General features: G+C 37.7%; 1 protein-coding gene across 1 annotated transcript in view; it reads right to left on the bottom strand.

Moving 5' to 3' along the window:
- RnrL (Ribonucleoside diphosphate reductase large subunit) overlaps positions 1–13,357 on the bottom strand; it is a 51,232-nt gene that overhangs the window by 30,386 nt on the left and 7,489 nt on the right. The window contains exons 2-5 of the mRNA XM_083125079.1: positions 9,533–9,621; positions 8,431–8,608; positions 4,609–4,769; positions 2,897–3,099 (exon numbers count right to left, since the gene is read on the bottom strand). Of these exons, the coding sequence (XP_082981205.1) occupies positions 2,897–3,099; positions 4,609–4,769; positions 8,431–8,608; positions 9,533–9,621 (631 nt within the window). The remainder of the gene's footprint in view (positions 1–2,896; positions 3,100–4,608; positions 4,770–8,430; positions 8,609–9,532; positions 9,622–13,357) is intronic.

Here is a 13,357-nt window from a genome sequence, read left to right as displayed (position 1 = left end):
GTTAACTACACCTTTCATGGAAATGGGAGTTACATGCTATTTAAATATGACTTTTCCTCAAAACTGTCTTGAAGGGAGTTACGCCACCTGTGTTCCTGCAGCTAGATCCATGCATACATACAGACTGCAGTGGTTCTACACCATCTCTACACCAGACTTTTCCACATACAGTATTTTCAAATAACTCTCCAGGCAGTTTTATGATGCTTCAATATATGAAGACATGCAAGCTGTCTTCAACTATGCATGTTAATGTAATAGTTTTGAAATATCCCACACATTTAAAGAATTATTCAATATTGTTCAAAATAATAAAAATAAAATATAGAAGCATTTTTACGCAAAATATCTACAATGAAGAAGCTTATTGGTGAAATAGGTGTAATGTATATTTTCAGTCTAATCCTGGCAACATTCAATTTTTCTATTAAATGTTTTTGAATGTTTGTACAAACTTTCATGACTTTGCACATCTAAGCTGATTTCCCTGAAACCTGACATAAACATAAGAACTCTATAGAAGGTTCTGACAATTTTGTAGGGATGGGACCGATTAACCAGTATCGGCCGATATAGGCATATCGGTGTATCGGTAAAATTACAGATTATTTTACCAATCCGATATATCTATAAATATCTTATAATTTAGTGCAAAATTCTGCCATTTTGTTGTAATTTTTATGGATAATCTTGATGCCCTACTTTTGAAAAAGTAACTGTATAAATACTCAACTTCTGTTGCACTGCAGTCACCTCGAAAAACACATATTAAGGAGATCAATGAACATTTCAGGTTCTTCAAGGACCATTTCTAATTTTATATCTGATCGGTAGAATATCGGTTTCGGTAAATTTTATATCGGTACTTTATCGGTATAAGCCAAAATTTCATATCGGCCGATCCCTACAAATTTGTAAAAACAAAATTCCCAGGCTTTTACAAATAAAGTATGAACATTTTCCAGACCAAGTTATTAGGGCAATTCATGTATTTAAACATGTGTGTATGAAGGTCACCGCATAATGACAATTAACCAAGTTTTTAGAATATTCACTTCACATCTTAAAATAACAAAAAGGGAAATTGAACAATTTGACTGTTGGGTATGTGTATTAGGGGTGACTTTTTATGTTACTGCTTGCCACATATCGAATAATGATAAACAATGAATCTTTTTTTTATAAAATATCATCATAATAAATATAAAAAAAAGGCAAAGTGCTCCCCTGTGCATTTGCACCACACCATGAATGCGTATAGGGGATGATGTGATCAGCACCATGCACCTGGCTGCAAGCATTGTATAAAGTGGGTACCTGGAGGAAACTTGGGGGTGGGGGGTAAAGGCAGCCAGGGGCATGGTGCTGATCATAACAAATATAGTATAAATATAGTTAAATCTAGCAGTATATGTATTAATCCTCCAACCAAACATAACCCAAAAATTACAACAAAGTGTAGTTCTGTACTGTAGTACATTTCCTGCTTGAAAATGGTTCAAAACATGACTCCTTTTCCTAGAGTATGTAAGGTGCAATTTCTACCGAAACTACTGGTAATACACAGTGTACGAAGCTGAAGTATAGTTTAACCACAACAAATTAAAAATTCTAGCTTGTTCCTTTTTAATTATTCAAAAACCAATGTTTAGTGCACTACTACAAAATCCCCCCCTCCCCCCCGAAACAATAAATTTCCCTGACATTTCCAAAAAATTTAAATTCTTTGACTTTTCAAGGATTTCCACACTAATAGACACTCTGTCTACAGTTAACAATAGAAGCAACCTAATATGAAGGTCATACCAAAAGTAATGAGCAACAATTCTTTATAAATTATTACGATGCATTATTGAAAAGCCAAGTACATGACATTATTCTGTAGCATTATATTTACTTTTTCAAGTAATCTCCAATTCTTTGTACAAATTTTTCTCATTAGTCTGGAAATTTTAATATACAACTGTGGTAGGTAGAACTCAGTTCCAGCCTGCCGAAGACACTGGTGCACTGCTCTCTCAATTGCCTCAGTCGTCTCATAGCATTGCCCTTGCATCTGCTCCTTCGTAACTCCAAACAAACGGTAATCTGATAGTGCCAGATCAGGACTGTATGACATGTATGGAAGAATTTCCCATCCCATTTTGTTAATCTCTTCCAATATTCAAGCGAGCTGAGTGGAGCCGACCATTGTCATGCTGGAGGATGATCTTTCTTCCGGAATGTTTATCATCTAATGCACGACTGAGCTTATACAGAGTCTTGACATAACAAGGATTGATCATTTGTGCCGATTCGAGAAAATCTCCCCAACCCTCTGTCGCATTCAGTTGACGCTGTTGCTGGTTTCCATACGCACACTGAAGTCTGGAGAATTTCTGCAGTATCATTGACTATTAAAAGAATAATTCAGTCTGATTTTATTTCAATATAACATATAAGGATAATAATTAAAATGAATACACACACATGTGCATCCACATGCATTTGCTAATTTATGGCACTTCGGGGGGGGGGGGGGGGGGAGAATGCTGTAATAATAACCATTGGAATATCCTTGCCCCCGCAACAGGGCCGATCCATTTTAGTTCTGGACTTCAAGGGGTTGCGGTTTAAGATGTGCGGCCAGTGTGTTTTGACATTAACGTTTTGCAGTCCCACTCAAGTACCGAGTTTGACATGGCTGCTCTATAGGAACAACACTGGTCATGTGAAGAAATTACTGTTTTATCATACACAACAGATGGCACCACCATCACACAACACTCATTATTCTGCCATTACAGATTTGCCCACAAAAAAATAAATGCTCATTACTTTTGTCTTGACACTCAAAGAATGAAAGGGGAAAAAACTACTATTAGTTTTAGACTTGTGAACACAGGTTCCTGCTCACCTAGATAGCTGAGGCCTACACGTAGCAGCATTGAACAAAGTTGGCGAAGCATGGGTGAACCACTTCTCAGACAGAAGGTTGTAAGTTTCGATAGCCGCATCGATATCCTCCCCATGGACTCCAACAGCAACACGCATCAGCATGTGCTGGGGGCGTTCCACCACCTTCCCATCTATCTTCAGCAGGTAGGATCGCTCCAAAGTCTGAGGGGGAAAAAAGAAAGAAAAAAGCATTATTCAGGGGGATCAGCTGATACCAATTGTATTTCTTGCAGTTTGGCGTAGAGATGACTGACAGTGCTTGGACCTCGTCCTGAAATAGAATTCGCTGCAGGACAGTTTCATAGGAACGAGAAAATTTTCAGGGAGAAACACCTGTTGTGTAGTGGGAGAGGGAGTCCAGAACAATCATTGTTCTCTGAAGCTGCATGGTTTGTGCATCATCTTGCACTTCATTTTCCTTCTGGTGGTGTACTTCACAGTGTGCCAAAGCCAGCAGTAAATAGTGCACAGGAGTTTGCAATTGCGAAATGATATGGAAGCTGAAGAATTCTGCGATTAAACACAATTTACGTGGGGAGTGGCACAAAGAGAAGAAAAGCAAAATGGGTGAAACAAAGCAGTCACTGTATGTCGTTGTCGTTGAAGGCTTTGAGAAGTCTGAAAGAAGGAAAGAAGTCACCAGAGGCAAAAGAATGTGTGACGATGAGCGACTCCTGTGCACCCTACTCCCTCGTGGTGGGGAGGGGTGAAACTGAGCAGGTTTCCTTATAGCCCAAGTTAAACAGATAGAAAGGAAGGTGCATGAAGGATTTTGACCGAAGTTCTTTTGCTTGTGGCTGCTCACTATCAATGTTATTGTAAACTGAAAAGCAATTTAAGAAAAAAATTTTTGAAAATTTTATTTTGAGTAAAAAGTTGACATATGGTTGTGTTCAAAGATTGTCCTTCAATAAACAATTCATATTTAGTAGACGATGAGATGTAATAGTATTCCAAACGCAATTAAATTTTTGGCCATTCCTCACAAAGGTAAGTCTTAAATTTCATTTTGTTGTCATTAAAACAAGAATTTGTCTCAATGTTCCACAACAAAAGCAAAGAGAAAATCTTAAGCATAGAAGAAACGTAAAAATGCATGTAAAAATACAACCAATTTTAAATTAATAACAACGAATTTTGCCCAAAACTGCAAAATGTAACACCGAATTGCAGAAAAAAATAACCATCGAAATTTGGGGGAAAATAAAACAAAAACTTCACATCCCTACTTATTACTGATGAATTTCAGTGGTCATCCACTATATGAGTTTCTGCTTGTATGTTATGTGGTAGGGAACTGGGTGCACTGATGCAGCCAGTTTATAGAATTATAAAAATAAATTTCGTAGAATTTCGTGAATTTCTTTCAGTCACTCATATGAATCATGTTGCATTCCATTAACAAAATAAGTTGTTATCCTGCCAACAATATTAGTTTAAGTTTGCTTTATCTACAGAAAGGCTAAATGGGACTGGACCTATAGTTTAAAGCAGGGTCTGAAAGTCTGTGCCTCCACTGGGTATCAAACCAGGGACCTCTTCATTACAAGGTAACGACGTTACCAATATGCCATATGATAGGCCAATGCCAACAATGTGTGATGCAAGTTATCAATTATTTTATAAAATTCATATATGTATAAAGTAGAAATATAATTTGGAAATATTTACCTTAAATCCAAAGTAGTTGTAGCTGAAGTCTCGGTCGTATATTATTGCAGAGTTGAGCCTATCTGCATTCTTCATGATTACACCATGGTGGAAGTCTGAGATCATCGGAGTGTTCTTTCCTGTTCTTGGATTGATCATTTTATGCAGATCATCCATCACCTCTGAAACAAGAATTTCAAGCATGCAACACCAAAGAATACAGACTGTCTAAAAACAATAAAACACACAAACTGTCTTTTAAAATTGACTGATTTATTTTACTTCATGACAAATATTTTACTAATGGATAGCCAAGAGAGGCATTGCACTATTGATGCTGTTGTGTTGGCAAAAGAGAATGGAAAGTTCTAGTAACATTCCGCCTCATTGAATAAATCGATGCCAGTCATGGAAAATGAATCACTATTCACAACCTGGCATGTTTAAGAAACACAGCCTATTTACGAGGGGTGTTCAGTATGCTCTAATACTCCCTCCCTTCCCCTGCATGTAGAATCATAATTTTAACATGTGTAGAAAGTAGACATCTTGTGATGACTTTCTGTAAGAACATGCTGAAAATGGAAAATAGTGAGGTTCGTGCTGTCAGCAAGTACTTGAAATTGAAAAACCTACAGCCAAAGGAAATTCATGAGGACTTGGTACAAACTAGGGATGGGCCAATATGAAATTTTGGCCGATACCGATAAACTACCGACATAAAATTTACCGATACCGATATTCTAGATTCGATATAAAATTAGAAATGGTCCTTGAAGAACCTGAAAGATTCATTGCCCTCCTTAATAAATGTGTTTCAAGGTGACTGCAGTGCAAAAGGAGTTGCATATTTAGACATTTACTTTTTTAGAAACTAGGGCATGGCAATTATCCATAAAAATTACAACAAAATGGCAGAATTTTGCACTAAATTATCAGATATTTATCAATATATCGGATCTGTAAAATAATCGGTAATTTTACCAATAAACCGATACACAGATATGCCTATATCAGCCGATACCAATAAGAGTACCGATTAATCGGTCCCATCCCTAGTACAAACATTAGAGCAGACTGCTCCATTATATCCTACCATTGCGAGATGGTTTCGTGAGTTCAGCTGTGGCAGACAGTTATGCGTAGATGAAAGTTTTTTTTGGGATGACAATGCCGTCATGGATGCTGTGAATGCATGGTTGCAGGAGCAAGACGACATCATCTTCCAACAGGGTATAGATGCTTTGGAGCGGCGATAGACTATGTTGAAAAATAACCATATTTTCACTTCTGTTATATTTTGTCGTCTTGGTGAGAATTAGAGCATACTGAACGCCCCTTGTATCTTTATTGTTAAAAACACACACACAAACAGCACAATAAAAAACACACTAGGAGCTCTTCCAAGCTTTCGATTCTATCTTGGAATCATCATCAGGGCTGGTCGAGAGGCGATGGAAGGGACGCAGTTAAGTCCCGCTGGAGTTCCTGTCGGCTGTACCCATTGGTGATGACTCCTCTGCCTCTTAGATACAACCCAAAGAAAAATGAACCAACCATGCAACCAGAGTTAAAGTCTAATAATGGATCAGCCTTCCCCAACATCCAGATCTAATCAAGAAAACTCAAAAAGTCCTTACCAGTTCCCTCCTTCCATAGCCTCCCACCTAACCCATTTCAAATGATACTACACCAACCCCAATGCAAGAAGGAGTGTCTACATGGTCACTTGCACTTGTGGAAGTAAATATGTAGGTATGACATAGTGCCGACTGGATTTCAGCCTTAAGCAGCATGATGCTGACCACCGGCCCAGAAGAAGAACAGGCCTTTCCAGCCACCTCATTGACGAAAGCCATAGCATAAGCGGTGCTAAAGTAATCACGCATACAAAATTCACATTGGAAAGATTGTAAAAAATCTATGCAATAGTGACCACTCCTGCATACCCTTCCAACCAATAAGGCAAATAACCAAGTACGGTCCTTCAAACCCTGTAAAAAAGACTGCTTGCACATGCGAAAGAGTATGAACAAACATCTTCCCAAGGATGCAGATGACGAGACTGGGAACCGGCAGTGCCAAAATTCAGATGCATGACAAAAGAAAGAACTACTATGCACACGTCAACCAGCGCCTCCATGAACACAAGCAAGAGAAAAAAGGAACCACGCCACTGGCATCAGGACAGTACATGCCTGACGAAGCCACCAGACAGGTGGCGAAATCGATCACAAATAAAAAGTGTGCGAAAAAATGATCGTGAACTCATTAGAATGAATCATATTACGGGTGTTTCTTTACATGCATATAACATGCAAAGTAACTTTGATTTTTGTATGCAAAAATGTTTACATGTACTAATAGACTGTTTTGGTTTAATTTTTCTACTAAAACGTAGAAAAAGTACTAGTGTGGAGATTGGGTTTTAGTTGGGAAAGTTAACGAGTGGCATTATTCAGTACAAGGAAGCGTAACTGCACTCAAGGCTAATATGTAGGTCATAGGGGCTGGAAGATAATACAGTGAAATCTCAGTTATACGTTTTATGGGGAACAGAAGGGTAAAAACGTATAACTGAGAAAAACGTATTATTGAAATATAATTAAAATGGTAAAATTAAGTACACAAAGAGAGAAAAGGAGTACTACATATACACCAAAGTTTGCTGTATTGCACTAATCTGTTCTAAATCGTTATTGTAAATTCTTGAGAAATAGACATTGAAGGTGCCAGGGGGGGTGAAAGGGGTACAAGCAAGGTTTACCCACTTGATCCATTCTGCCAATTCCCTGCAAAAAAACTATGCTGAACATTAGGATGTTTATCTCGATCTTATGTTTACTGTAACTCTCATTTCCCCCTTTATACGTTTTCCAAACCACGCCGATGACAAAATTTGCCAGAAGCCTGTCCCATATGTCAGTCGACATATGATATAGATACTAAAGCAGGCTATATAAAAAGTCATAACAGGTCGGAAAACATTGTTTTAATTTTGCCACTTTTACCTCACCTTCTGCTATTACAAAATACAGTAGAACATAGTTTACGATTTTTTGCGGATTATCACACACATGTTTATTTAACAAAGAAATACACTTACAGTACACAAAGAAGCACTCTTAAAAACAGTACTGTACTGTACTGCTAGTTTCTGATAACAATGCTAGGTTGACGAATTCAAAGTTGCTTGGCAGGTGTTGCCACCCCTTCCAGGGTTGCTGGTTCATTTAAAAAAAAAAACAACAACTAAAACACATCTAGATCCAATGTACAATTGAAGAAATGCTTAAATTTGTTCAAAACTGAATCTTGCTTTTTTGAGTGTGCTGACATTGCGAATAATTGACGTGCAGATAAACAACGTTCTACTGTAATGCAATAAATCTTATTTTGCATTAATGGAATAGATCTTATTTCCCACAACTTTGGACTGATAAGAAGCTTCTGCCATTTTCTACCAACTCAACACAAAATTGCAATTTTGTCTTTTTTTTTTTTTTTCAGAACAAAACTGCCCTCTAGCTTGTGCTTGTGCAAGAATTAACTTCACAACTTCCAAACGAGGGCTGGTTTAACAAATTGAACTTGGGTGAATTTAAAAAAGAATCTCTTGTTCAAGTGTAGCTGCAGCTCTTTGTTTATGGTGCAAGTAGCTATCTGAAAGACTGTAAAACAATTAAAACCCTGTAAAAAAGACTGCTTGCACATGCGAAAGAGTATGAACAAACATCTTCCCAAGGATGCTTAGCGAGTAAAGCTGATGCCTTGCAGTTTATTTCATTTTATTTCTGCAAATTATTAGGGAAAAAAATATTATCAAGCCACAAATAATGTTACCGTTAAAGGACTTCTTGGTTTCCTTGTGGAGATTGGACACAGCGATCCTCGCAGCAAGAACAGCATAGTCGGGATGCTTGGTGGTCATGGTCGCAGCAGTCTCTGCAGCCAGGTTGTCCAGTTCCACTGTGGTCACGCCAGAGTAAAGGCCGCTTATCACCTTCAGCGTCACTGCAGGCTGAAAGAGAAAAGGAAAAATTTAAGTATACCTTCTGCACAATGAGGCCAGGTTACAATTATAAGTGATATCGGAACCACTACATACGTTCCTACAAGGAACTGAACCCGAGTCGCTTGTTTACACAGTAACAGCATTAACCTTCTCAGGATAGCCAATATACCTGTCTTACCATGTCCACGTGGCAGCAATTAATAGCCTACCTCATTTCTTCAAAATTACACATGATATTTCAGTTCTAGCTTTGTTGTTCATTCCTATATATATATAAAGATATGCAGGTTGGCCACTCTAGAACCATGGGCACAATCAGATGATTTATCCATTTCAACCTTATACACTTATTGCCTCTCACCAGCCTCACACATATACACATGAATATTTTAGCAATATTAAGGGTCTGTGTGATTACAATGTATCAAAAATTCTAATTCAATTAAATGTTATATTTTTTTAAAATATTTAATTTAAGGTGCAGAATTTGCATTTGCCACTTCTCATACTCAGACTCGAAATACATCTACAAATAAAAATCTCACATGTTACGGGATATAGTCATCTATGAAAATTTGTTAATTGTATACGAATTTCAAACTCAAATTTACCAAATCAACATCAAGATATCCTATCTTGCAATAATCTCCTGCCTTTCAGATAGATTGTCCTGCAAATGACATTAAGAAATTAAACAGAATGAGAGAATTCTGTTTTAATTTCCACGCAGCTTGCTTTTCATTCATAGATAAAAATTAAATCTAAACTGTGAAAAACTTGACTTGCAAAATTGAATAGGATTTGGATTATTAAAAGTTGATATCCATTGCTGTAGCCTAAATGACCAACCTACGTACATGGCACAACATTATGAACTGTACTTGAACAAAATGTACATCTGTAACAAACGTAAAATTAATTTTCACTTACTGGATCCACATATTCCATGTTCAACCCATAGCAAAGTTTTTGGACCCTGGAAGTGATCTTATCAAAATGGACTTCCTCTTTTCTTCCATCTGAAAACAAGGAACAATACTTGAACAGAAACATTAACATTCGCAGGGAAATGTTGAAAATTTACCTCACCTTTAAAAAGTTAATTCCCCAACTTTTCCAGCTATACACACACCAAGAACCAAAATTATCCAGACAAATTATTAACGCAATTAATGCACATGAAGGTATGTGTAAGAAGGTCACAATACTTTGTCTAAACACTCACACTTACAATGCCACTTAATCAACTTGTAAAATACACCTCACATTTTAAGGTAACAATGAGGAGAAAAGTAAATATTAAGGGTGAGCTATTATGTGATATTAGCGCACAATCATTAGATTAACAGAGATTTGTCCTAACAATCCATAACAATGCGAGCCTTTGCACACAGACCAATAAAATCTAAGTTGACTGACATTGATATCACCACCAGAAATCAACGGGGATAATGGCACAGGTGCACACATGGCCCTGTGCAATACATACCGGAATGAGCACAGACAGGTCTGTGTGCAGTGAGAGCTTCCCTCAACAAATCGGCAGTCAGACCAACACCCGCTGTGTCTCGGGTAATGAATAAAAGACACGAGCCTCCACTCAAAAGTTTTAGCTTTGTCATGAAGTTGTTTTGTAAAGTGGAGGCAGGGGCCATCTCTGCTCTCAGGCTTTGATCAAGAGGTGATGAACAAAGGCCCCAAAGAATCCCAATTTTATCGGTGCATGTGCAAAATCCATGTTGGTGTAGTCGCTTATAACGACTCTGACAAAATATTGGTACATGTGCAAGTGCTCGATTAGGTTTAAATATAATAATAATTTAATAATATACTACTTCGCTACCAAAAACCCCCAAAAGTTGCAAGAAAACAATGAATACCAATAAGCATTTCGTGTAGATTTTTACATGATAAGAGTGTAAAACATGACCCCTTTTCCGGCAGTGCTTCATCTAAAATTTATATTTCAATAATCAGTATTCAGTATATCAAACTGAACCATTGTTTGGCTGCAACACATTGAAAACTTAAATTGTCCTATTTTTAGAAAACTTGCTGATTGATATACAAATAAAAATGGCCAAACCATATGGAAATAAGAAGAAAGATTTCAAAGTATTACATATCCAACAAAACATGATCTGCAGAATCCAAACCACGGTTCTACTACAAAAACGTTGGTTTTTCCAGTATAACCAAAATGGTACAAGGTGTACAACTTTGCTTCCGCCGTTTTCCGACAGGTGGCAACAACAGGAAGTAGCGGTCGACAGAAGCAGATCGCAGACGTCACGCAGTTAGCTTGGACCTCTGTCAAGATAACCCCATTCAAACATTAGTCGAGTGGTGTGTGCATCGTGAAGTTGTTCGCGATTGAAAATGTCAGTGTACGAGCCAAATTCTCGCCATTTGCGGGAGGTTCTACTTTTTTTCTTTCAATATGAAGAAAACTGCGGCTGAGGCTCATCGAATGCTCTCCACTACGTATGGTGAGGATGCTATAAGTGAGAGAACCTGTCGTGAGTGGTTTCAATGCTTCAAAAACGGTGACTTTAACGTCGAAGACCGGCATAGTGGTGGAAGACAGAAAGTTTTCGAAGATGCAGAATTGGAGACATTGCTGAGTGAAGACTCGCGTCAAACTCAAGAAGAATTGGCACGATCATTGGGAGTGACACAGCAAGCCATTTCAAAACATCTGAAAGCCATGGGTATGATTCAGAAAGAAGGAACTTGGGTCCCGTATGAGCTGAAACCAAGAAACGTTGAACGGCGTTTGTGTGTTTGTGAACAGTTGCTTCAGAGGCAAAAACGGAAGGGATTTCTGCATCGGATTGTGACCGGGGACGAAAAATGGGTTCATTACGATAACCCAAAATGCAAAAAATCATGGGGATATCCCGGCCATGCTTCCACGTCGACGGCCAAACCGAATATTCATGGCTCCAAGATCATGCTCTGCATTTGGTGGGACCAGCTCGGCATCGTGTACTATGAGCTGTTAAAACCAAGTGAAACAATCACAGGTGCTCGTTATCGAACGCAATTAATGCGTTTGAGCCGAGCATTGAAGGACAAACGGCCGCAATACAGTGAGAGGCACGACAAAGTGATTTTGCAGCATGACAACGCACGACCCCACGTTGCCAAAGTGGTGAAAACGTACTTGGAAACATTAAGATGGGACGTCCTACCCCACCCGCCTTATTCTCCAGACATCGCTCCCTCTGATTATCACCTGTTTAGATCAATGGCTCATGAACTGGCTGACCAACACTTCCGATCTTATGAAGGAAGTCAAAAAGTGGATTGATTCGTGGATCGCCTCCAAAGATGAACAATTTTTTAGACACGGCATTCGTACGCTGCCCGAAAGATGGGAGAAAGTAGTGGCCAGCGATGGACATTACTTTGAATAATCCCTGGGTAAGCAATGTTTTTCATTACAGCGTCATATTTTTGGGGAAACACGACGGAAGCAAAGTTGTACACCTTGTAAACATCCTGTAAAATGAAGGAAAATAAAAAAAAATCATGTACCGATATGGTCGCTTAAAGTTAATAGTTAACATTAACTATGCACGAGAAAAAAGAAAAATTTTCTACAAAGATCAAACATCCTAAATTTTATTACAGAAATAATAGAATATGTGATATGAAAACTGCACATAATTAGTACTTTGACCTGTATAAACTAACACCTTGGCAATGATGTACATGTAAGCAGACAAGATTCTTCCACAAGAAAAGAAGCGGGATGCTAAAGTCTATACTTCACTTCAGTACTTACCGTTCAATGTTTCCAATGCAGCAGGAAAAAAAGAAAGAATATCCACATTATAAAAAAAAAAAAACCAAGGCCACAAATACTTTCACCAAGTTGTGAGAATAGCAGAGTTCTAAAGACCAGAAACAGGGTAGCCACTCTAGAATCATCATAAAATTAAAGTATATTTCCCAGTTTTTAAGGCAAACTTTCCAAAAATTCAAGGATACAAGCAGATGTTTTCTCTATTTCAACCTTACGTATTACCGCCTCTCACCACCCACACACATTATATTAACATAAAAGGTGTGAGATTCCAATGTATATAAAAATTCTAATACAATTCAACTTAAGACTGTATATATTTATATTTAATTTAAGGTACGGAGTTTACATATGGCATTTCTCATACTCAGACTAGAAAGACACCTACAAACACAAGTCACAAATGTTATGAGATATAGAAATCTACGAAAATTGTTTGTTGTACAAGAATTTCAAATTTACCTAATCAACTTTAAGATATCTCATCCAGCAATAATCTTCCTTTGATCAGATAGATTGTTCTGCAAATGACACTAACAAAGCAAACACATTGAAGGAATTAATTTCCACGCAGCTTTCCTTTCTTTTCCTTCCTAGATAAAAATAAAAAAGCTAAACAGTGAAAAACTTGGCTCAGGGCATTAATAAATATGTATAAATTCAAATTTTACAATATCTGACAATTCCCCGATTTCGTTCATATTTCGCATACGTAATGATTTTGGGCTCCTAATCACGAATCTCCAGTTAATATTTGGGGGTCATGTGTAGAAATTAAAAAAAAATGGGGGTCCCGTGATCGCAAACAACAACGCACGATTGCTCATTATTTATCGGAAGATTCGTGTTTCCCATACCTAAGAAACAAAATTACAACCCCAAATTTTAACTATGTTTGCCTAACCTAAGCTAACCTAACCTTACCATGAATGGTGTGTGGATGC

The sequence above is a fragment of the Lepisma saccharinum genome, chromosome 7, assembly GCF_977018435.1.
Source record: "Lepisma saccharinum chromosome 7, izLepSacc3.1, whole genome shotgun sequence".
NCBI lineage: Eukaryota > Metazoa > Arthropoda > Insecta > Zygentoma > Lepismatidae > Lepisma > Lepisma saccharinum.
This window is presented reverse-complemented; position numbering and strand designations above follow the sequence as displayed.